The 25135-nt window shown below is 45.2% G+C and overlaps 1 protein-coding gene and 1 pseudogene across 2 annotated transcripts in view; both read left to right on the top strand.

The window, feature by feature from the left end:
- The window catches only part of FARP1 (FERM, ARH/RhoGEF and pleckstrin domain protein 1), a 323140-nt gene that overhangs the window by 190390 nt on the left and 107615 nt on the right, over window positions 1–25135 (top strand). For both annotated transcript variants that reach the window (XM_055426586.2, XM_055426585.2), the window contains exon 3: window positions 22007–22111. In XM_055426586.2, the coding sequence (XP_055282561.2) occupies window positions 22007–22111 (105 nt within the window). The remainder of the gene's footprint in view (window positions 1–22006; window positions 22112–25135) is intronic.
- LOC129556666 (U6 spliceosomal RNA) lies at window positions 18863–18963 on the top strand (annotated as a pseudogene).

Here is a 25135-nt window from a genome sequence, read left to right as displayed (position 1 = left end):
CCCATGTTAGATCCCTGGGTCAGGAAGATCCCCTGGAGAAGGAAATGGCAACCCATTCCAGTATTCTTGCCTGGGAAATCCTGTGGACAGAGGAACCTGGTGGGCTACGTCCATGGAGTCGCAGAGTCAGACACAACTGAGCAACTAACACTTTCACTTTTCACTTACGGATTTTGGGAGGACACATATGTTCGATTTTTGCAACAGGGAGGTTGAGTTTATGCATTTGATGTTGTGCTGGGAGAAATTATTTCCTATATTTCAATAGCTGTCTTCCCATGAGTACTGAAGCAGTACTTCCAGAAATATATATATATATATATACATATTCACAATATTATTAGATCCATCTTTATACTCAGCTTATTATCAATCTGATTAATAAAACCATTGATCTTTGCTTCTCTCGTTCACTGACTCTCTTATGTGCTGTTCTTAGTGGTATTGGGTAACCATACGATGTTCCTAAATGTGAAAACTCCTGCTTGCCTCACTGGCTTGCTGATTAAATTCAGGTTAGACTGGTCATTTTGGAGTAAACGTCTTATCGGCGTTCTGCCAGCTTCTTTATTCATGAGCTGTTTATGACTTCTAGGTAGAGGGTTGCAAGCTGAGATCCAGGGAAAATGCTAGGCTTACCTATCTTGCTGTCGTACCTGTGAAGGCAAAATCAGGTTCCCTAAGTTCAAAATTACACATGTCAAATGTCATTTGACAAATCGGAGAGGTAGTTTCTCAAACACACGCTCAGAAGATCCTTCAAGGATATTTATCTTACTATTTGTAGCATTTCCAGTTTGGTCTTACTCGAGCCATCCTACAAGAAGAAAGTGTAGTTGGGGAGTTGGCATAATGTAGTGTGTTATGCCAACACACTAACACGTAGTGTGTTTAGAGTTAATGTCTTGTGTGTTTAAAAAAAGTGAAAGCTGGAACCACTGAGTCTGAAAGCTGTGCTTTGTTTGTAATACCCTGGAAGAGCCACCGGGCATTTCAGTTGGGATAACAAAGCTTGTTTTATCGCTGCTCTTCACAGGTTTGTCTGACAGGCTTGGAGGCACATTGGGCTTGAAACGGAGCTGTTAATGACATAATAAATGCCTTTGAAAATTTTCCATCAATAGATGACTGCTTTGAAAAATGAATGAAAATCAAACATAAAGACACAAATGGCTCCCTCTACTTGGTAATGAATAAACACACGCCAAAGAACATTCAAGTGCATGTGTGTCGCCTGCCTTTCGTGTTTTATTTATGCTTTCTGCTTTCATTCCATGCAATTAATAAACCAACCTGGCCTATAGTATCCTTAAGGAAAGAAAGATTCATTTTCACAGGCTCCAACTTGGAGATTTAGTCTTCCTTGCTTTTTATTTCTGTTTTCAAACTGTGGTTAAAAACATATAAAATTGTCTATTTTACCCATTTTGAAGTATATAATCTGGTGTGTGTGTGTGTGTGTGCATGTGAGCTTGTGTATGCAGTCATGTCCGACTCTTTGCCATCCATGGACTGTAGCCCACCAGGCTCCTCTGTCCCTGGGATTCACGAACTTGATCAAGAATACTGGAGTGGGTAGCCTTTGCTTCTCCAGGGGATCTTCCCGTCCCAGGGATCGAACCCGCATCTTCTGCATTGCATGCAGATTGTTTGTCACCTTGGAAGCAGTAAGTATATTCACAATACTCTATAACTCCTTTTCAGAACTTTCTCAACTTGCACACCTGAATCTTTATCCCCCTACCCTCTGATAACCACTGTTCTGCTTTCTGTGTCTATGAACTTATTCTCTGCTTTCTTTCCCAAATATTCATTTCTGAGTCTTCTCTCTTGCTTCTGTGCAATTTGGGCTAATCACGCCTTTAAGGAAAAGAGAACCATCCATAATTTTCACAGAGGCTTCGTAAAATAGAACCAGCACATACCCACGAGTGTAGGGAGCTCTAATTAGCATTTCTTTTGGCACCACTGTTTAAAATATGTTAAAGTCATCTTGCATGGTGAACTAAGAAATTAGGCGGTGAAAGACAGATTCAGCCTTTAAAAACTAGACCTTTTTTTCTGTCTCTCGCAGCCAGAATGAGTCTAACTATTCAGTCTCTAGGCAAACCTGTGTACTCTATTTCTTCTTATCAGTGTGTATTTAATTTTCAACAGATGACAGACTCTCAGAAATATGCTTATTGACCTCCAGTTTTCTAGTTTAATTTGGCTTTAGCACTAATGTAATAATTTACAAGTTTGGACACGATGCATTTAACGAGTCCACAGCATTGATAGAGTGCTGTCATCCTGAATAACCCCGGATTAAGGGAACTCATGAGTTTTCAGTTTGCACATCCCGTCTTGCCTGTCCCCACTGCAGGTGGATGTTTCAAATGTTATTAAACTATAGCGGACAGTTCTTGTTCTTTGTTTTTCAGAAACGTCTGTACATGTTTCCAATATGGCTTTTCTCTCAATGATTACGTTCGGAAGACCATAGGCTGCTCACAATACTAAATTAGAATTGGGCAGGATTCTGTATAAAAGAAGTAATATAAACCTGTGCTTTTTATTATAGATCTTACATCTATTTGCCTTTTATTTTCCCACCACTCACTCTGAACAGCTGTGATGGTACAGAAAGTGAAGGATCCCTAAAATGAGGATTGCTCGGATGTTCTTTGGGGTTGTCCAAAAAGTTTGTTCAGGTTTTTCCATAAGACGTTACAGAAAAGCCCTAATAAACTTTTTAGCCAACCCCAAACTTCCAAATAAGGTATTGTCATAGGGGCCTTGCACCAAGCCAAAATCTTGGGAGCCAGTGTGAATTAACAAAGAATGCACTAAACCCAGGGCATCTTTCTCTGTACCAAATTTTGAAATACTCTTGACAAGAAGAAATTAGTGAACCGGTTCAGAAGAAAACTGAAGTTCCAGGTACTCTCGGAGTACTGCATCAGGAATTGCCAGCGTGTTTGTGTGGTCTCTGAACAGCATTAAAAGAATGCAAACCCTCCTTTTCTTGTTTGCTGTCGGTCAGTCACCAAGTTGTGTCCGACTCTGCCACCCTTTGGGCGGCAGGCAGCACACCACACGCCCTTCCCTGTCTTCCACTGTCTCGCCAAGTTTGCTCAAAATCATGTCCATTGAGTCGGTGGTGCTACCTAACCATGTCATCCTCTGCTGCCCTTCTCGTTCGGCCTTCAGTCTTTCCCAGCATCAGGGTCTTTCCTAATGAGTCGGCTTTTCACCTCTTGTGGCCACAGTATTAGAGCTTCACCTGTAGCATCAATCCTTCCAATGAATATTCAGGGTTGAGTTCCTTTATGATTGATGGGGTTGATCTCCTTGCTGTTCAAGGGACTCTTGAGAGTCTTCTCCAGCATCACGATTTGAAAGCAGCAATTCTTAGGTGCTCAGCCTTCTTTATGGTCCAACTCTTACATCCGAAAATGACTACAGGAAAAACTATAGCTTTGACTAGATGGACCTTTGTCAGCAAAGAGACGTCTTTTCTTTTTAATTTGCTATCTAGGTTTCTCGTAGCTCCACTTACATTCGCTTATTTAGTGTATTCAGAGAGGCCTCATGGCCAATTGCGGTTTGTGATGTGACAGTCTGACTAGGCAGTGCACAGTGTTTCTTCCTGTAGGTGTTTCTGTCCCTGCACGACTGTCATGTGACTATTTGTTGTGTATCGTGCCCAGTTTGATGTATTTCCTGATCAGTAGAATGTGATCTTCCATTTTCTGTCTGGTTTTTCTTCTAACATTTCCCCTAAGGTTGACCTTTCCTGAGTGGTTTCCATGTATGGCTTTTGGAAGATGTCAACCCTTGGAGCAACAGTTTCTTGAAATCAGAGTATATTCTCAAACTGACTCTGTGGGAGAGGGTGAGGGTGGGATGATTTGGGAGAATGGCATTGAAACATGCATGTTGTCATATGTGAAACGAATCAACAGTTCAGGGTCGATGCATGTTACAGGATGCTCGGGGCTGGTGTGTGGGGATGACCCAGAGGGAGGATAAAGGGAGGAGGGAGGTGGGAGAGGGGTTCAGGAGGGGGAACTCATGTACACCCGGGGCGGATTCACGTCAGTGTATGGCAAAACCAACCAATATAATATTGTAAAATAATTAGCCTCCAATAAAAAGTAAATTAAAAAAAAAAGAGAATTCAGACCCCCGTTTTAGAGTTGTTTTTGTTAAGGACTGTGCTATTACGGTCTCTTCGTCAAAACTGCGGTTCTGAAATGATCTCATTCATTCATCCGTTCAGCAAATCTTGACAAGCACCTTCTGTGTTTCATGCTGTTTTTAGTGAACAAAACAGATGACGATGCATGTTTTGGCAAAACGTGTGTCCTTTCAGAGAGAGAGTGCCATGTATTGTATAAGGAACATGATGGGGAATTCCCTGGCAGTCCAGTGGTTAGGGCTCCGAGCTTCCACTGCAGGAGGGAGGGGTTCCATCTCTGGTCTGGGAACTAAGATCTCTCATGCTGAGGAGCAGCCAAAAGATAAATACAAGAGATATTATGAAGAGATACATTGTTTTGGATGCTAGAGAATGATAACTGAAAGTGAAAAATGAAAGAAATAGGCCAGAATAAAAGATTGGAGGTGTGGGGGTAAATTGCAGTTTTAAGCTAGATGCTCAGGGTCTGCCCTGTTGAGGAGCTGACATTTGTGCAGATTCCCAAGAGGTAAGGGAATTATTGATGACGATTTCTGGAGAGAGAGCCTGTCAGGCAGAGGGAGCAGCCAGTGCAAAGGCCCTGAGACTGCTGTTTTCCTGCTGTGCTCAGAGTGGCTGGAGGCCAGTGAACAAGGGGGAAAGCAGCCGGATTTGACCTCCCAGGTGGCACTAGTGGTAAAGAACCCGCTTGCCAATGCATGTAGATGAAAGAGACACCGGTTTGATCCCTGAGTCGGGAAGATCCCCTGGAGAAGGCCATGGGAACCCACTCCAGTATTGTTGCCTGGAGAATCCCATGGACAGAGGAGCCTGGCGGGCTACAGTCCATGGGGTCTCAAAGAGTCAGACACGACCTAAGTGATAGAACGCACACACATGGGTGATGGAGTGACATGGTGACACGGGGTGGAACTGCCCCCTGGGACCTTGTTTTGCATTGTCAGGACTCTGACTTTTACTCTGAGTTTTGAGCAGAGGAGTGACAACATCTCATTTAGTCGATGAATTGTTTCTAATAGAATGGACTTGAGAAGCTATTTGGGAATTATTTGTGTATTTAATAAGTCAGATGGTAACCAGAAATGACAGCAGTCAGAAGCAACAGAGAAATGCAAAGAATTGTCATGAAAAGAATTTCAACAAGGTATTCAAACTGGTGAATTTGAGAATGCCATAAAAGGGTAAGCTGCGTGGTTTCCAGGTTTGTGAGTGCCAAAAATGCATGTGAGGTGTGTGTTCATTAGAATCCTGTGGTAGGGAAGAGGGCAGGTTCCATCTCCAAACTCTTCATTCTTGTGTGACTCTCTGGGGATGCCTGGGATTAGAGAATGTGAACGATTTGATGTCTCCAGGTGAACCTGATCTTCAGGGTCCCTTTGGAATCATTGCGATACTGGAATTAGTTCCTTAATTACATCCAGGCTGGTGATCAGCATTCCTTTCTACTGCAGTTTGTAAGAACTTAAAGAATCTGTGTGTGAATAACCTTGTGTGTCAGCACTCTGGTGCACTCAAGGAGCTTGTTGTCCGATACGTAAAGAGAAAATACGTATTCAGACTTTCAGTCCTTCTAATAGACGTTAGTATTTTGAGATGTGCTTTCTGTAATTTTGTTGTGTATGTATTTGTAAGTTTCTTTTGCTGAAGTCTAGGGCCTGTGTGCTCATATTTCGTCTTACTCTGGCAGCTTGCTGGCAGGACAGGATTGTTAACAATAGCGAATGCATACAGTTTTGGGGTGGGTTTTTTTTTTGCTTTTTAGTATTTTCCTAGTTTATACATCAATCTGTCTCCCCCACCCTTGGTCTAATATCAATGGATATGGATTCTCCAACCCCTCACTGGAAGATAGCTGGAGGGTTTTATTGGTGGTCCAGTGGTAAAAAGAATCCACCTGACAGTGCAAGGGACACGTGTTCAATCCTTGGTCTGGGAAGATCCCACATTCTGTGGGGCAACTAAGCCTGTGCACCATACCTGCTGGGCCCATGCCCTGGAGCCTGTGCTTTGCAACAAGAGAAGCCGCTGCAATGAGAAGCCTGCTGTGTGCTGCACCTAGAGAGTAGTCCCTGCTTGCCACGACTGGAGGAAGCCCACCCGCAGCAACGAAGACCCAGCCAAAAATTAAAAAAAAAAAAAGATAACTGGAATATAAGGGCAAATACGAATTTTGTTTTGTAGTGGTGAATGTGTCGTGAGGGATAAGCATACTCAAGAGGGAGTCTGCATAGCTCCCCAAAGTTGGAAATAACTTGGGAAAGGTTTGCACTAAAAATGAAGCCTACTGGTTGACTACGATTTACTGAGTCTCCGCTGAACACTGGCCCTGGTGCTTGGCACTTGATGTGTGTTACCTTCGTTTAGTTCTCCCCGCTCCCTCTTTCCGGGACATCGTTCCTCCGTTGCTCAGAACGGGAGATCATTGCCCAGCCTGGGCCGTGCAGCCAGGCATCGTAGTTGTAACCTGACCGGCACCAGAGCCTGTGTTTCCCCACTGTTCAACGACATGATCTCACACGTTTTAATACATAATAGTGATGGTTTTCATCCACTGGAAATGTCACAAATGTTAGGTTTCCCCTCTGCCTTTGTGGTGCAAATGCTTTTTATGGTCCTTGCCTTTTTCTTTGGAGAAGGCAATGGCAAGCCACTCCAGTACTATTGCCTAGAAAATCCCATGGATGGAGGAGCCTGGTAGGCTTCAGTCCGTGGGGTCGCTAAGGGTCGGACATGACTGAGCGATTTCACTTTCACTTTTCACTTTCACCCATGGGAGAAGGAAATGGCAACCCACTCTGGTGTTCTGGCCTGGAGAATCCCAGGGACGGGGGAGCCTGGTGGGCTTCCATCTATGGGGTCACACAGAGTCGGACACGACTGAAGTGACTTAGCAGCAGCAGCCTTTTTCTTACCCCTCACCCCTAAACTCACCAGTTCCTTCCATAGATTGTCAGCGCTAAAAAAAATAAATTTTTTCCATTTATTCTTATTGTGGTGAAACTCACCAAAAATGGACGTGTAAGACTTGCCATCTTTGTAGCATTTTTAAGCATCCAGTTCAGTGGCAGCGAGTCCACACACATTGTTGTGCCCCATCGCCAGCATCCAGCTCCAGATCTCCCTCCTTTTGCCCAGACTGAGCTCTGCACCCTTTGATCAAGGACCCTCGTCCCCACTGACTCCCTGCCCCTGGGGACCTCCGTTCTACTTTCAGTCTCTCAGATAAGTATCTTGTAGTTTTGTTATCAGCTTGTCTTGTTTCCTTTCCCTAAGTCTAGCGCCTCTGTGCTTCCCATTCATCTGAGCTTTCTAGTTTTTCAAAGAAGTCCTAGCTCTTCGCCTGAAACTCTGACCTCCTTGCCAAATACATAAACCTGGGGCTAGGGCCCACCCTACCCCTGTCACTTCCACAGTTAACAGACTCTCAAGCCTAAGAAGTACATCAGAAAGATGGGAAAATAGTAGTAGCAGCTAGTGGGGAAGGAAAGCACTGAGTCCTAACCACTGGCCCACCCGGGAATTTCCCAGAGCTGAGGATTCTTAGAGGATGCAGAAAGCGATGTTTTTTGCCATTTGATTTACATATTTTAAAACTTGAAAACCTCTGCGGAAGAGGTAATTTTAAAATCCCTCTTCAAGATTGAGAAAATGGTTAGTTTTCATTTTCTAGAACTAAGTGGGGTTAGTTCTCCCCACTAACTGAAAAACATTAAAAATGTTTCTGCTGAAAGTGTCTGTAAACATACAAAATGATTTTTCTTTCACTTGACATTCTCAGAGGTTTTCTAAGAGCCTTGGTGATTGGTTTTGGGGAAGGTTGTGTTTCAGAAACACGACTGAATAGCTCTCTGCACGTGAAGAAAAAAAAGAGAACCAAGAACCACAGGGGTCATTCGGTGAATTGCGTTTACAAAGTCTTCACCTTTCTGTTAAAATGTTAAGCTAAATTCAATCAAATATCTGCTTTTCTTGTTCCTTTGGGGTACTAATTTTGGAGGCTAAGGTATGATATTAGGTGTATTTTCAGAGAGTTTAGGCACAAGGGGCTGAATGCACTTTTGAGGTTATTATAGACCATCGAGTCCGGGGAGAAAAGTACCAAACTGCAGAGACGTGAGAAATAGGCGAGCAGGTTTTTGCTGTTGGAAAGGGTCCGGTGCTTTTCCCTTAAAACCGTCTGGTTTACACGTGCCTCCTTCATTACCTGTGGGATCCTTTGTCCACTGTCGAGTGGGTATTTAAAGAAACAAAGTGTCAGTAAATCTTGGACTTTTTCATTTTCATCTGCTTCGAAAGTGATTAATAGTGAATTGTTCAACGTCAGGAGCAGACAAACCCTGCACTCTGAGTAGCCAATCTGTCCAGCAATATTCTTTTTTTGTTCACATATAACAGGTTTGCACAAAAGCAGTAGAAATCCTTCACCCTATGTGCACACGTACACACACACACACACAGTCTGTCTTAGGGTGAAGGAAGGTGGGAGTTTTAATGTAGCTGAATTGCAGCAAAGTTGCTGAAAGGGCCCTTTCTCATTGCGGCCCAGAGCCGGGACTCTGAAACCCAAGCTGAAGTGTGTGTAATGAGCACGCTAAACGTGGGGGTTCAGCGCGGAGGGAACAGGAGCTCAGTGTGGGCCCGCCAGACGCCGTGCCCACCCTGGGAGCCGCGGTGCCAAGGAAGAATTAGCACGTTTGTGCGCCCAGTAGATGGGCCGGCCTCCAAGTTTAGCTCCATTCTCCCAGAATGAAAGCCTTGTCCGGCTCCACAGACTCTGGTTTTACCGTTGTGGTTCCTGTTCTTGCTCTGCTTGGCATCTCACAGCAACAGAGATCACAGATCCCGCTGTTCGCAGTCAAGGCTGCCACTGGCTCTGTTCTTGGACTTTGAGTCATTTCCCTCCTCTCCTCCTCCTCTCTCCTCTCCTTCCCTCCCTCCCCTCCCCGTCCCCTTCCCCTTCCCTCCCCACTCCCCCTTCCCCCTGCCCCTCCTCCCTCCTCCATCCTGCCGCCTTCCATCCCCTCTTCCTCCCCCTCCCCCCCCATCACAGCTAATACCAGGGAGAGCTTGCCTTGTTCTGGGTACCGTACTGTCCTCAGGTTTGCTATGTACCGAGTTGTTTCATCTTCCCCACATCCTAGGAAGTATTCCAATCATGCGCCCATTCTACAGAAGTGGAAGCTGAGGCCCAAGGACTTAACACATCCCAGGTCACAGTGCCTGAAGTGGAGATACGGGATTTGCAAGAAAGCACATGGCCCCTGAGTTTGTGTTCTTCATAACTTTATTCCAGTGCTTCTCTAAGGCCCCTGAGCGGCTGGAGACATAGCATGAGAAATATCCCCCACGTTTCAACTGTCCAGTTTCTTGGTTAACTGAGGAGTCCTGCCTTTGCAGCAGTTTGCCGCTGCTTTATGTGACGCTCAGCCTGCCCGCGGGGGCTGTGTCATACTACGGTCACACTAACGATGTATCAGCCCGTGTGCCATACTCACCGGCCTGGGTGCCCCAAGTTACAACACTGGCAAACACAGTCTCTTCCCTTGGTTTTACCAATACGTTTTCTCCAGGACAGTTTGTGTCCTCAAAACTGGGCTTGGAAGTCTTAGAAGAGAAAAGGGAAATATAGTCTTGGGAGCAGATTCTCTGAAGCCGCACTGAAATCTCAGCTCCACAGTGAGCATACCCATGGTGCCAACTCCATGCCCACTCGCCTGGAGTGTCCCTGGGGTACAGCTTACGTGCGTCGTGGGAATGCAGAGGCACCCATCCACACACACACCCCCGCCCCAGGGCAGGTGCATCTTCATTGACTCCTGCACATCACACAGACATTATTAGTGATATTCCGTAAGAGGATATGGTTGTGACTCTGTTCTGGCTTCCAGCCTACCGCCCAGAAGTCCTGAGCCCTTCCAATTCACTAGCCTTTGTTTTTCTCATTAGTTTTGGGCTTCCCAGGTGGCACTAGTGGTTAAAAAAAAACTCATCTGGTAAAGAATCTCCCTTCAGTGCAGCAGACCTGGGTTCGATCTCTCGGTTGTGAGGATCCCCTGGAGAAGGCACCCCACTCCAGTATTCTTGCCTGAAGAATCCCATGGATGGAGGACCTTGGCAGGCTACAGTCCATGGGGTTGCAAGGAGTTGGACACGACTGAAGCGACTTAGCACACACACACACTCATAACTTTTAGAATCCTACGTCTTTCCTGGTGTTCCCCAATTTTCCAGTGATTTGCCTTGAAATAGACTATATTCACTTCATTCTGCGAGGTACCCTCTGACCCTTTCTCAGTCTGGGAAACTTCCTTATATTATTCTTGCGTTACCCCCCTTCCTCTGGGGCCTCTGTTGTAAGGGCCCCACGGCTGGTTCAGTTGCTCACCCTCTAAATGTCTCGTCTCCTCCCCTGGCTCCCATTCATTCGTTTGTCGCCTGGTCTGGTTTCTAGGAGAATTTTCAGCTGTGTCTTTAACTCTCCCCGTGACATTTTTATTTCTACTGTGCTTTTTTTTTTTCCCTAAGAGCTCTTTCTCCTTAACCAAATACTCCTTTTTATAACCTCCTGGGGTAATGTTCCTTATAAACTCTGAGCTATATGAGGATACAAATTACAGTGTTTTTAAAAGTTTTTAACTCTACCCTGCAGCAGCGGAAGTACCTGGCGTCTCCCACTCGTGACCTTTTGGGGAGTTCTGCAGAATGAGGCTGCTCCCTTATTGCTGCGTCTCTTCTCTGTAATTAGACTGCAGTTTTCTCCTCTGTCATCGTCTAGAATTTGGGGGAAATCTGTCACCTGCTGTCTGTCTTCTCATTTTATCTGTTCTATGAATTTATTCCTTGTTTCATTTCTTTACTTTTTTTTTTTTCTTTTAAGCAGGATTTCTGGGTATTGTGGAGATAAGCTGCAAGTATTCAGTCTGCCATCTTTAGCCACATCTTCTTTTATTTATTTATTTTTGGCTGGACTTCCCAGGTGGCACTAGTGGTAAAGAATCTGCCTGCCAATGCAGGAGACCCAGGAGACCTGGGTTCAATCCCTGGGTGGGGAAGATCCTCTGGAGGAGGAAATGGCCACCCACTCCAGTATTCTTGCCTGGAGAATCCCATGGACAGAGGAGCCTGGTGGCTACAGTCCACGGGGCCGCAAAGAGTCGGACACGGCGGAACGCACACACTTTTTGCTGTGCTGGGCCTTTGTTGCTTCCCATGGTCTTCATCTGCTTGCGGAGGGCGGGGCTGCTCTCTGGCTGTGGTGCTCGCCTGTCTCATTGTGGTGGCTTCTCTCGTTGCGGAGCACAGGCTCTAGGCTGTGCAGGCTGCGGGCTTCCGTCATTGTGGTTCCTGGGCTTAGTTGCCCCATGGCACATGGAATCTTCCCGAACCAGGAGTTGGACCCATGTCCCCTGCATTGGAGGGCAGATTCTTAATCACCGGACCACCAGGGAAATCCAAGTATCATCTTCCCAATCATTTCTATTAGGCCCAGGCTGGCAGTAGCCTTGTAAAATTTCTAAGAAAAATGTATTTATGGATCAGTGAGTTCCTCGGGGATTTCTTGGGTTGTATTCTTGGCCCTCTGCTTCATTTAGTGGCAGCTTCTGACTACATGCTGGGGGGCCAGGAAGGGGAAGCCCTGGATGGAGGGCTGGGATGGGGAGAGTGTGTGTGAGCTGGGTGACCTCCCAGCCTGGACCCCGCCTCTCCCCACTCATGGGCAGAAGGGTCCAGAAGAGACTAGGATATAAAAAGAATTTTGATCATAGAACACAGCTCATATCTAGAGCAGCAACGGGGCTTCCCTGGTAGCTCAGCTGGTAAAGAATCCGCCTGCAATGCAGGAGACCCTGGTTCGATTCCTGGGTTGGGAATATGCCCTGGAGAAGGGATAGTTTACCCATTCCAGCATTCTTGGGCTTCCCTGGTGTCTCAGACAATAAAGAATCTGCCTGCAATGCCGGACACCTGGGCTTGATGCCTGGGTCAAGAAGATCCCCTGGAGGAGAGCATGGCAACCCACTCCGGCATTCTTGCCTGGAGAATCCCATGGACAGAGGAGACTGGCGGGCTCCTTTACAATCCATGACGCAAAGAGGTGGACAGGACTGAGCGACTGACACAGCACAGCAACAGGAAGAAGAGGAGCACCTTTTAATAATTAGCAGAAAACAATCAATCACCATCTTTCATTAGTCTACTGCTTACTGAGTTTATTTGACTTTTTGAGTTGGAGGAATGTTCAAGGCCAGAATGTTTATGTTATCCCCAGTCCACTTATCCTGTTATGATTTCACTATAATCTCTTCATTTACAAGGGGCAGTGCGGTTCATCATCTAACTGTGTGATCTGTGCCCCCACGTGCCTGAAAGGTCAGTAACAGCCTCATGGAAGGTGGCCGTATGAGTTGGATAGTACCGCTGTAACAAAGAACCACAAACGGGTGGCTTGAAACATCAGAAGTTTCTTCTCTCACAGTGCGGGAGGCTAGAAGTTCAGAATCAAGGTACTAGCAGGGCCATACTCCCTCTGAGCCTCTGGCGGGGGCCGTCCACCCTTGGCGGGCCTTGGCTCACCCCCGCATCACTCGTCCCTGCCTCAGTCGTGACACGTGTATCTGTGTGTCTCTATCTTCACGCCACCTTATAAGGACATCCATCATGTTGGGCTCGGGCCCACCCTAATGACCTCAGCTTCACTCAGTCACCTCTGCAGAGACCCTGCTGCCATTCACAGGGACCACGAGTTGGGACTTCATATCTTTTTTTTTTTAATAGTATTGCTAACTTGATATTTCGATTATCTTCAAAATTACAAAATCGCTGTGGTGCAAAGACGTCTCAGATGCTCTTGGTCCAGAATATCGAATTGTTGATTTTTATCACATTCTCTCTGTTTTTCTCTCACTCTATCTTTACACACACACTCAGAGCAACATTATTTTTGTCTTAACCGTTTGAGAAGTAAGTTAGATATCACTCTTCACTTTATTCCTAAATACTACACATCTGTTTCCTAAGGACAAGCACAGTATGATTATCAAATTCAGAAAATTTAACCTGTATAACTATTTTACAATTTACATTCCATTTGCAAAATTTGTTAATTGTCCCAAAGTTGTGTTGTTTTGTTTAAAGCAATCTTTCCTCCTTATCTCAAGATTCTGTCCAGAGTCAAACTGGAACCACATATTGCCTTTATTTTTTTTTAACCATCAGTTCACTTTATTTATTTATTAATTTTTTTTTTTTTTTGAGACACATTTCAACACAAAACAGTAGGTTTGGTATTTTTTTGCTATGGTTGAGTCTCAAGCTTGAAGTTATCCCCAAATGGAGATTGGAGCCAGAAACCTCCAAGTGGGCCAGCCCTGCCTGGTGAGTGAGTGAGTGAGTGTTAGTCACTCAGTCGTGTCCAGCTCTTTGCGACCCTATGGCTGTAGCCCGCCAGGCTCCTCTGTCCATGGGATTCTCCAGACAAGAATACTGGAGTGGGTAGCCATTTCCTTCTCCAGGGAATCTTCCCCACCCAGGGATCGAACCCAGGTCTCCTGCATTGGGCGGATGGATTCTTTACCATCTGAGCCACCAGGACAGCCCCATGTCCATGTAGCGATATAACTGGCACCTTGCTCTCAAAGCAGAGCCCTTGCAGCATCCCTGAGAGCTTCTTAGAAATGCAGATTCTCAGGGCTCACCCCAGCCCTCCCAAATCAGCTCCTTAGCTTACCAGGGTCCTCGGGTGATTGCTGGGCCCACAGATGGGAGAGGCTCCGCCCTGGTCACTTCCAGTGGAATTCTAGGGCAGAGGAAGCATACCCGACTCTGGACTCTGCCCTTGGGGACACGGTCACACACCCAGCAGCACAGAGATGGGCTTTCCATCCCACGACAATGCAGAGACATGCCCGTGGGGCTGGGAAATAGGACATCCTCCTCACTGTCAACCCATCGCCCTGCCCTTTATTCTGTCGGCTAGCATTTCCCCATCACAGTGGCAGCTACGGCACCAGAGAACTCGTGTTCTGTGCCATGCTCTTTGCTACGTGCTTTTCAGTCAGAGTTTTCTTTCTTTCTCCCATTGATCCTAAGGGGTCGACAGCGTCTCCAGTCTTCTTGGCCCCATGTACCATGGGCTGAATGGTGTCCCCAATTCGTTCATGGCCACCCCGACTCCCAGTGGGGCTGTATTTGGAATAAGGAGGTGTAGGTAGGGCCAAATGAGGTCATAAGGGTGTAGCCCTGATCGCATAGGATTAGTATCCTTCTAAGAAATGACATCAGAGTGTGCATGCACTTTGTGTGTGTGTGTGTGTCTCTCTAACTTAGCACTTATCATACATTCTAATTTAATCACTTTGTCGCTTTAGTGTCTGACCCTTGACTCAGGGAGAGAGAGAGATGTGTTGAATTGATCTCCATTCCCTCGGCCCCTAGTACAATGCCTGTATGTGGCTACTCACTTGACAAATGTACCCCAGGCTTCTTAAGCCACCGTAGCTATTAATACTTCCACCCAGCTGTTCAAAACCTGCCAAAGGGCCAGGAGGAGAATTCGCGGTGTTAAGGGTGCCTGTGTGGAGGGTTAGTGGGCTGTGGAAATCTGAACAATGTTCTAATGGGTAGTAATGGTAGGAAAAAGGGGCCGAGGGCTTTGAGAGAGCCTTTCCCTCCTGCGGGAGAAGAGCATGCCCTGGTTGTCATGGTTACGTTAATCCCAAATGAGAGAAAAACAAAATACTTCCCAGAAACCGCTCTCTGAAACCTTGGCAGGTGCACATATTATGAACTTGGTCAAATGTTATCTTCATCCATTTCCATCTATGAGGTTATTTTAGCAAGGCAGACGTTAGCTTGTATAAGTGAGGTGACTCCTTTGTTCACCCCTGCAGAGGAGTGGAGAGGGTGTAGAAGACACTCCCAACCCAGAAAGAATTGTCTTTATTCTTTTAGAGGAGAAAGAAAATACTTCCTCATAAAACCTGATGTGACAGAAATCACCTGAAGGCACAGACATATTTTAAAGGCACAGTAAACCAAAGTGACTTTGATTCACCATTTTTAATAGCTTGAAGCGCTGTGTGAATTCATACTATTTATTATTCTGTGCTTCGTTGCCAGACACTCCCCAAGAATGTAAACCTCCTCCTAAAATTTAATTTTATAGGATTCCATGAAGAGCCTGTTTAAAATGGAGAAAGCGGTGGGGACGCCAGTAAGCAATCAGCCACCTTATTTGTGCATCAGATTAAAATTCACATGCCTCTTGGAGCATAATTGAAAGTATCCAATAAGAAAAAGTGATCAAAATTTGATTATGTGGTTTCACTAATCACCAGTTTGTTCTCTCACATATAACATATAATTACTATTTGGTTTCTTCTCTGTAAGGAGTACACTTCTGGACTGTTTCAATCCAGACTGGCCATGTGTGGGTCGGCCAGACTCTTAGAGACTCTGGGAGTCTCAGAGGTCTGGCCTCTCAGCCCCAGTAGAAACACTTGGGAACAATTACAAAAACATTCATTGTAGGGTTTCTTTCATGTTAAACCACTATTAACATATATAGGTTTCCAAATGATGCCTACGTGACGTGGTTTTCCTTCCTTGTGTATGATCATTTGTGTAGTCGTAAATGTAAGTCTCTACTTTTCTTAAAGTAAACCACTCTTTGAGAAAGTGCCTTTACAAATGAATGTTCCGAGCATCTTTTCTTTGTGTTCTGCCAACTTAATCTGTGCTTTTGCCACTTTTCCCCGTGTCCAGACTGTATTGACTCACTCACAGGTTTGTTTTAGCAGCAGAGGGCTGGTGGACTTGTAGCTGTTGAATCCCATCATCTGTCTAGTGCAAAGCCTGCCCCAGGTGCCCGATTTGTGGTTACTTCCAACAATGTTCATATCATGCCCCCCCCTTTTTTTTTTGCCAGGCAGGTAAAAGAGCCCTTTGTGCTGTCAAATACTAACAGCCCTTTAGTCACACGCATGGATATTTGCTCATTTCCCCCATGTGATAAGGCTCTTTGCAGCCACTTGCCTTGAGCTGGGCCCTACCGCCTTCAGTGTTATTCTAAGATCTAATGTAAAGGAAGTGGATTCTTTATTTTGTTGTTCTTGAAAATAGTTTTTAAACAGGCTCTATTGTGAGTAACCCTCTTTGATCATTTATAGATATGAATACCATCCTCTTTACATTTTTTTTTCCCTAGTCTTCTTTCTTCTGCATTGTTAAATTTTGGTAAAATGAACACAGCAAAAGATTTACCATTTTAGCCATTCTGAAGTGTACAATTCAGAGGTGTTAAGTACATTCACAGGGTTGTGCAACCATCCATTTTACATCCCGTGGTGTGATTTTTGAGCAGAATTACTTATAATGTGAAGTTCAGAGAATTCCTTGGAGACAAGCATAAAGGAAGGATGTTGATGATTAATGGAGTGAATCCTTTATTGGCAGAAAGGAGGGGATACCTTTTCTTAAAGAACGTGGATGAAACTTCTCTGGCTTCCCTTCTCTGAGGTGCCTCCTCTGAAGCTAAATTCAGCTCTGGGTGCATTAATGAAAGCCAGACATTTCTACACGAACTCCTAGAAGAGAATAGGGCCCCTGAACTTTGCTGTTGTGATGTCTAGAAACATTTTAGGCATAGCTGCCTGGTGTACTTTGAGACGTTAATGCCATGTCCATTTTCCCATGCAGTTGTCATGTAGTGACTGCATTCCAACCCTTAGAAATACTTTCGAATAACGCTACATACTGGCTTTCCTTATATCCCTGAAGATAGCCGGTGATGACAGGAGAATTCATATGATGCACTAAAGGCATCTATTTTGCAGGCCAGTTTTAAGAGCTATAATATCAAGTGAAAAGTATGAAAGTGTCAGTCGTGTCTGACTGTTTGCAACCCCATGGACTGTAGCCCGCCAGGCTCCTCTGTCCATGGAATTCTCCAGGCTAGAAAACTGGAGTGGACAGCCATTCCCTCCTCCAGGATATCTTCCTGGAGATATTCCCGGGGATCGAACCCACGTCTCTTGCGTCTCCTGAATTTGTCAGCGATTCTTTACTGTCTGAGTTACCAGGGAAGCCCAAACCTGAAACTAACTTCTCCCTATGTAAAAACTGGGGTTCCACTGAAAAGTCATTTTGTGTCAAAGATTTGTACAAAGTAATAAATTTTAAGGAATTTTTTAAGACTTGAGACAAGACTTATATCATGTTTAGCTAGACTGACTCCAAACATCTATTTCCAGCCTCTTATATTACCAGCGTGTGTTCAGTATGGTCACAAAAATCCCTGTCGACTCTGCCGAGGACCTGATTCAGCGGTAATACCCTATCTCCTCAGTGTGTTCCACCAAGCGCGCGGTTGAACATCGTTCTATAAAGGTGTCCGTTGTACGCTGATTTCTGACTTTTTTAAACTTCTTTAGACTTTCAACATTGAATTGTAAAGTCTCATTTCCCAGCCCCTGTACATCTAGATGAAGTTATCAAATTCACTTAGTTCCAGGAATTCTTTGGAAGACAGTGAGTGCTTGCCAGCTGGTCAGATAATTGGTGCTGCATTTTAAGACAAGTAGGAAATGTCAAGAATGGTGAGAAAGAAGAATTGTGAAACTAGAATGTGGTCTTCTCTTTAGAAAAAACGATACAGGAATTTCTCTACAACTTCTCAGCACCCACCCCATTCTTATCATGGTTTCATTAGCTGTTGTCTGTAGATTCTACTGGATGGAGAGGAGGCCCCTGAACAAGGATCTGTGTCTAAGTTCTTCATGTAACTCTATGGAGGCAGGTGTGAGAATCTGAACCCAAGGACCCCGTGGGCCTGGCTAGTGAATTTCCAAGTGCTCTCAATATGATACTGCTCTGCCAGAGAGGTGGGAAAAAAGATTGGTGACCTGTAATCCATGCAGCTGTTAATACTGGATAAATGCAGGGGTGTGTGTGTGTGTGCTGGGTGGGGAACTTCCCAGGTGGCTCAGTGGTAAAGAATCCGCCTACCAATGCAGGAGACGACAGGTTTGATCCCTGGGTCAGGAAGATCCCCCTGGGGGAGGAAATGGCAGTCCACTCCGGTATTCTTGCCTGGGAAATCCCATGGGTATTGTAACCTGGTGGTCTACAGTTCTTACGGTCGCAGAGTTGGACACGCATTTGTGTGCTGGATAGGGTGGCGGGGATCTGTTTGATTGACACGAATGGGGTTTACACACCATCACATGCTAGTTGTGCCATCAGGGTAGTTGAGACGACTCTCCCAGTTACCTTTGGACCAGGCGTTCAATGTCTAGAGCCTTGGGAATTTGAGATTACGCATGGAGACTGCCGTGTGCCTTTAGATAGCTGTGAGCATCTTCTGAACTCCAGCGAGGAATACAGGAGCATTAAGTGGTGTCTGTTTAAAAAAGAGAGAGATGCTTTATCGCTGGCTCCTCAGGTCACGCTGCTGGGCAGCCTAATGGATGTGCCTGTCGCGCTTGCCAGGGTCTGACTCCTGCTGCCTTCAGTCTCTTGGGTTACTAAGTGGCTCCTAAATTGCTCTGCTCCTCACAGAAGGGAGGTGAAAGTATAAAACCAATAACTGGAGATGACAAGGTCTTTGAAACATTTTTTCTTGCTGGGTTTGATCTGTGTGGTGGAATTGCATCTGTTTTGCAAGTGGGTCTTTAAGAATCGGTGTTCGCTTCAGCAGCACATATACTAAAATTGGAACAATACAGAGGAGATTAGCAGATTATTAGCAGATGGCACAAATTTGTGAAGCGTTCCATATTTGGTGGGCTTCCTTAGTGGCTCAGCTGGTAAAGAATCCGCCTGCAATGCGTGAGTCCTGGGTTCGATCCCTGGGTTGGGAAGGTCCCCTGGAGAAGCGAAAGGCTACCCACACCAGTATTCTGGCCTGGAGAATTCCATGGACTGTATTAGTCCAGACACGACTAAGTGACTTTTACTTTCACTTTCTTTCCTTTAAGAATTGAGCAAAGAGTGAAAGGAAACCAAGGCGTATGATGCTAAGCTGTTGAGGGTAGAAAATGGATTCTTACATATCATTTTCCCTTTCACTATAGACTCAAGGTATAGAATATGTATGTGTAATATGGATTTCACTTTCATCACTTTCAAGAGGCTTTTTTTTTTTTTATGAAAGTGAAAGAGGAGAGTGAAAGGGTTGGCTTAAAGCTCAACATTCAGAAAACAAAGATCATGGCATCTGGTCCCATCACTTCATGGGAAATAGATGGGGAAACAGTGGAAACAGTGTCAGACTTTATTTTTTTGGGCTCCAAAATCACTGCAGATGCTGATTGCAGCCATGAAATTAAAAGACGCTTACTCCTTGAAAGGAAAGTTATGAGACCAACCTAGATAGCATATTAAAAAGCAGAAACATTACTTTGCCAACCAAGGTCCATCTAGTCAAGGCAATGGTTTTTCCCGTGGTCATGTATGGATGTGAGAGTTGGACTGTGAAGAAAGCTGATCGCCGAAGAATTGATGCTTTTGAACTGTGGTGCTGGAGAAGACTCTTGAGAGTCCCTTGGACTGCAAGGAGATCCAACCAGTCCATTCTAAAGGAGATCAGTCCTGGGTGTTCATTGGAAGGACTGATGCTAAAGCTGAAACTCCAATACTTTGGCCACCTCATGCGAAGAGTTGACTCACTGGAAAAGACTCTGATGCTGGAAGGGATTAGGGATGGGAGGAGATGGGGACGACAGAGAATGAGATGGCTGGATGGCATCACCGACTCGATGGACATGAGTTTGAGTGAACTCCGGGATGGACAAGGAGGCCTGGTGTGCTGTGATTCATGGAGTCGCAAAGAGTCAGACACGACTGAGCAGCTGAACTGAACTGAATATGGATTTCAGCAGACATTGAAGGAGTGCCAGGGATTCTGCCAGTAGGAACAGAAAGGTGACCGTGTAGCCCAGAGTTTCATTAGAGAGACAGACTTGTGGATGCTTGAGTCAGTCAGTTCAGTTCAGTCGCTCAGTCGTGTCCGACTCTCCGCGAACCCATGAATCACAGCACGCCAGGCCTCCCTGTCCATCACCAACTCCCGGAGTTCACTCAAACTCATGTCCACAGAGTCGGTGATGCTATCCAGCCATCTCATTCTCTGTCGTCCCCTTCTCCTCCCGCCCCCAACCTTTCCCAGCATCAGAGTTCTTTTCCAGTGAGTCAACTTGTCGCATGAGGTGGCCAAAGTATTGCAGTTTCAGCTTTAACTACATATTAATAGAATACGATGGAATGAGTGATTGTACTCATTTCTTCTTTCACTGGGCATCCTGGGTAAGGCTATTAAGAACCTATGACCTTAAAAACACTCTATTTGTTCTTCTCTTTCTGACTTTGTTGTGTGGCAGAAACCAAAACAACATTGTAAAAAAATTTTTTTTAATTTAAATAAATAGAAAAAAACATAACCTGTGGCTTTTATGCTCATGCACGTGAAGTCTAGATGAGCCTGTGCAAAGTCTAGAAAAGAAAGCCATGCATTCTGCCACATTTGTTGGGGAGGGATAGGACCCAGGGACAGTCTTTCAGCTGTCACAAAATGGGCATGGGATCATAAAGGCTTCCATCCACACAAAGCTGCACACAAATAATATTTGGAGCAACTTTATTCATTATTGCTAAAACTTGGGCAATGGAGATATTCTTCAATAGATGAATGATGCAGCAAACAGTAGTCCCCTCAGGCAGTGGTGTATTATTCGGCAATAAAAAGAAATGACGAGCATGCCATGACAAGAATAGGGGGAATTTTAAATTCGTGGCACTAAGTGAAAAAAAAACAATCTGGAAAAATCTCCATACTGTGTGATTCTAGCTGTGTGACATCGTGGAAGGGGCAAAACTGTAGACCGTAAAATGATCAGTGGTTGCCAGGGGGTCAGGGTAGTAGGGGAAGGAGGAGGGGTCGGAGAGGGAGCGCCGTGGATGCTGCGGGCTGATGCGGCTTGCCCGAGCGATCCTGTGATGGGGACTCTGTGACGTTACGCCTTTGTCAAAACCCGTACACTATAGACCCAGTGCATCCTGATGTGTGCTGTGGTCTTCGCACGGTGATAATGTATTAATGTTGGCTCCACAGTTGTGGCAAACATACTGTCCTGTTCCAACGTGTCAGTAAGAGGAGCCCCTGGGTGTGGTGGCTACCTGGACTACATGCACTCTGGGTGCACACTTCCTGCTCAACTTGTAAACGGCTCTAAAAAATAAAGTGTATTTTTAAAAACGTTTTCTGTTGCAGTTGATTTTACAGTGTTGTGCTTTCCCCTGCCCTGAACCCCTGCTGTACAGCAAAGGGGTTGTTATATGTATATATACAGTTCTTTTTCTGATGGTTTATCACAGGATGTTGACCAGAGTGCCCTGTGCTCTATGGTAGGACCCTGCTGTTTTTCCATCCTCTGTATCGTAGTTTGCATCTGTTAATCCCAGACTCCCAGTCCACCCCCTCCCACTCGGCAACCACAAGTCTGTTCTCTGTCTGTGGGTCTGTTTCTGTTTTGTAGATAAGTTCATTTGTGTCATATTTTACATTCCACATGCAAGCGATATCGTATGGTATTTGTCCATTTTTTTAAGGGGCATAGTGCCTGGCACTGGGGTGAGGAAAAGATGGCAGAGATCAGCCTCTAAGCATGAGAGCAACATGGGACGGGAACCAGCAGTGTGCACAGACGGGGCTGGTGGGCGGGGAGCCGTTACAGACCCGGGAATGAGAGGCCTCCTGCAGTGGGAGCCGTGGTTTGTTTCGTAGCTGCCTGTCTCAGAGGTTGTAACTCCTGCTCTTTTTGTTCCCAGCAAAGAGCCCCTGGGAAAGTGCTGCTGGATGCCGTGTGCAACCACCTCAACCTCGTGGAAGGAGACTATTTTGGCCTCGAGTTTCCCGACCACAAGAAGATCACGGTAGGTGATGTCCATGAGACGTTGCTATTTTACCGTCTCTTTGACTTAAGAGAGGGAGATAATTGGGACCTTTCTGGGCCTTACGGAAATGTACACCAGAAAGCCCTTGATGATCTGTTTCTGAAAGTAATGTGTGCTCATGATCAGCAAGTCCGCAGAGAAGACGCAGTGCAGGCCGCCTCTCTCTCACCCTCTGCCTCTCCCGTCCCCCCAGGAACCACCTTCACCAGTGTCTTGTGTATCCTTCCGATAAAAGTCTGTGTGTATGTGCACACAGACACATATTTTTGAAATACGATAATGTGAAGAAGCAACACACAGTGCCCTATACTCCACCACACACCATTCCTACATCCTGAGATCTTTCCTTTTCGGCACATAGAGTCTACTTCCTTCCTTTTCATGGTTTCATACTATTCCACTGAGTGGATATACCATCACTTATCTATCTTTGCTGTAAAGGGTGGGATACTTAGATTGTACTGAATTGTTTGCTATTACAAATGATGCGCCAGTGAACATACTGTTGCATTTGTGTTTGCATTCATGGTCAAGGATTTATCTCAGTTCAGAACCAAAGGCATAGAATTGTATCATGTATGAGTTCAAGCCTTTTTTTTTTTTTTTTTTTAATTTTTATTGGAGTATAGTTGCCTGCTTTAGAGTGTTGCTGTTAATCAGGCATTTGAAGTTTGCTAAATATGTCATGTAGGTCTTTAAAAAGGTTTCATTGACTTGATCCCAAAGTTTAGAATATAACTCATTGTTACTTTTTCTCTTTTGGCTGATGGCACTTTCTCAAGGTTGTATCCTAGTCTGCCTCTTATGAGGTGCGCTTTTAGGGTGTAAATTTATTGACTGCATTTCTATTTACCTTTTCGTTCAGTCCACACTGAGTGCCTGGAACTTTTGCTGGCCACCCCAGACCCAACAGGAGTGAGAAGGAGAGAATGTAGGATCCAGGTGGGGCATCAAACTGAGTCTTTGGAGAAGGAAATGGCAACCCACTCCAGTATTCTTGCCTGGAGAATCCCATGGACAGAGGAGCCTGTGGGCCACAGGCTATGGGGTCACAAAGTGTTGGACACGACTGAGTGACTAAACAACAACAATAATCAGACCAAGTCAGTGGCCAGCTCAAGGCGCGTGGCAGAGTCCCTTGAAGGCAGGGGGCATGGGGCACTGGGGACAGCAAACAACACTTGTGTTCAGGAAGTCCTTCCCAGTTACTACGAAACTTAGGCCTCCGAGGCCAGTAGGAGTTGACCTGGTAGGGTGTTGCAGGGAGCGGTGCACCAGATGCCCAAAGCCCAGGTAGCTGTTAGGCTATTCGGAAACCTGCAGATGAGGCTGAAGTTTAGAGGCAGTTGGAGGAGGGCTCTGCAGAAGGCGGGAAAGATCCAAACCCTGAAAGGAGAGCAGGGAGCCGGGTCTGTTTCAAAGGGCTTTCTGTACCATTACTACCCAGTAGCAAAAGAATATGAGCCATGAAATTTATTTCCATTTTTCTAGCAGTTAATGTTTTAAAAGTTTGTAATAAGTGAAATTAATAGCCTATTTAATTTGATATAAAACATCCAAAAGCATTATCATTTCAACATGAAATCAACATCAAAACCTATGAATGGGAGATTTTACATTTTTTCTTTTTCCTGCTCAGTCTTTGAATCCAATATGTATGTGACAGTCACAGCCAGACCAGCTGTATTTCAGGTGCTTGGTGGTCACATGTGTGGGGACAGCACAGCTCTGTCCTGAGCTGATATGTTTGGGAAGCTGTAAATGCATTTTAAAGAGAGGGTGACAAGATCTGATTTATAGTGTAGAAAGAGAACTGTCACTGGATTGGAATAGGGGAAGACTGGGGGATCTAACATGTATCTAAAGATGGGCACAAACTGTGTTTTCTCAACATACTTCTAGCCTCTAAGCCTTCTGGGATTCCCTGGTAGTTCAGTTGATAAAGTATCTGCCCGCAATGCAGGAGACCCTGATTCAATTCCTGGGTCGGGAAGATCTGATGGAGAGGGGATAGGCTACCCACTCCATTATTCTTGGGCTTCCCTTGTGGCTCAGCTGGTAAAGAATCTGCCTGCAATGTGGGAGACCTGGGTTTGATCCCTGGGTTGGGAAGATCCCCTGGAGAAGAGAAAGGCTGCCCACTCCAGTATTCTGGCCTGGAGAATTCCATGGGCTGTATAGTCCACGGGGTCAAAAAGAATCAGACATGACTGAGCGACTTTTTCACTTTCCCTTTCTAAGCCTTTTTGGGCCATTTTCTGGTGCTTACATTACATTGAAGCTGCCCTGACTCCCAGTCCTCTTTCTGATGTGACAAATGACCACAGAGGGGCCACATCTAATTGCACATTCATTTATGCGTCTAACAATTATTTGTGCCAATGCCAAGTCCAGCATCAGACTTCACAGTAAAAGACACATGCTATGAAGGGACCGCGCGTCAGCAGCAGTTACTGTTTCCAGTCATTAGAAGTGCCTGCTTAGGAAAGCTGATAAGGAAACAAATAATTATCACACCAGGTAGCAAGTTCAGTGGAACATTGTTTCTTAGACTTGTTTTGTATTACAGTAATGATTCTCAAAACACCTGAAGATTTGCTCTCTCATTATTTCTAACAACCTGCCTACATTACTCAGAGTCCCAGGTTTTCCTGACTCCAGTCTTATCCGGTTCTGATCCTCCTGAAGTTTCTTTTCTCAACTGTAAATTAGCAGTGGTGAGGGTACCGAGACTGGATGGCAAGAGGATTGTTCCGTTTCTGGGTCAACCAGTTAGCTATCGGCAGAGCTAGGATTCTAACCTCATCTTCTGACCTCAAGCTCGGTGTCTTTTGTATTGGCTGTGGGTGCTTCTCTTTCGCTAGGGTTTACAAACCTGTTAATCTTTCAGAGATGACGTGTTTCAGCTTTTATGAGGCTTGATTTTTATGATTTCACTGTTTGTTTATTATATTGTTTTGGAGTATGTTCAACTGCAAAATTCACTAAACCCATTAACAATGG

Source organism: Moschus berezovskii, chromosome 13 (genome assembly GCF_049115385.1).
Source record: "Moschus berezovskii isolate FMDL1 chromosome 13, NW_MosBer_1.0, whole genome shotgun sequence".
NCBI classification, from domain to species: domain Eukaryota; kingdom Metazoa; phylum Chordata; class Mammalia; order Artiodactyla; family Moschidae; genus Moschus; species Moschus berezovskii.
This window is presented reverse-complemented; position numbering and strand designations above follow the sequence as displayed.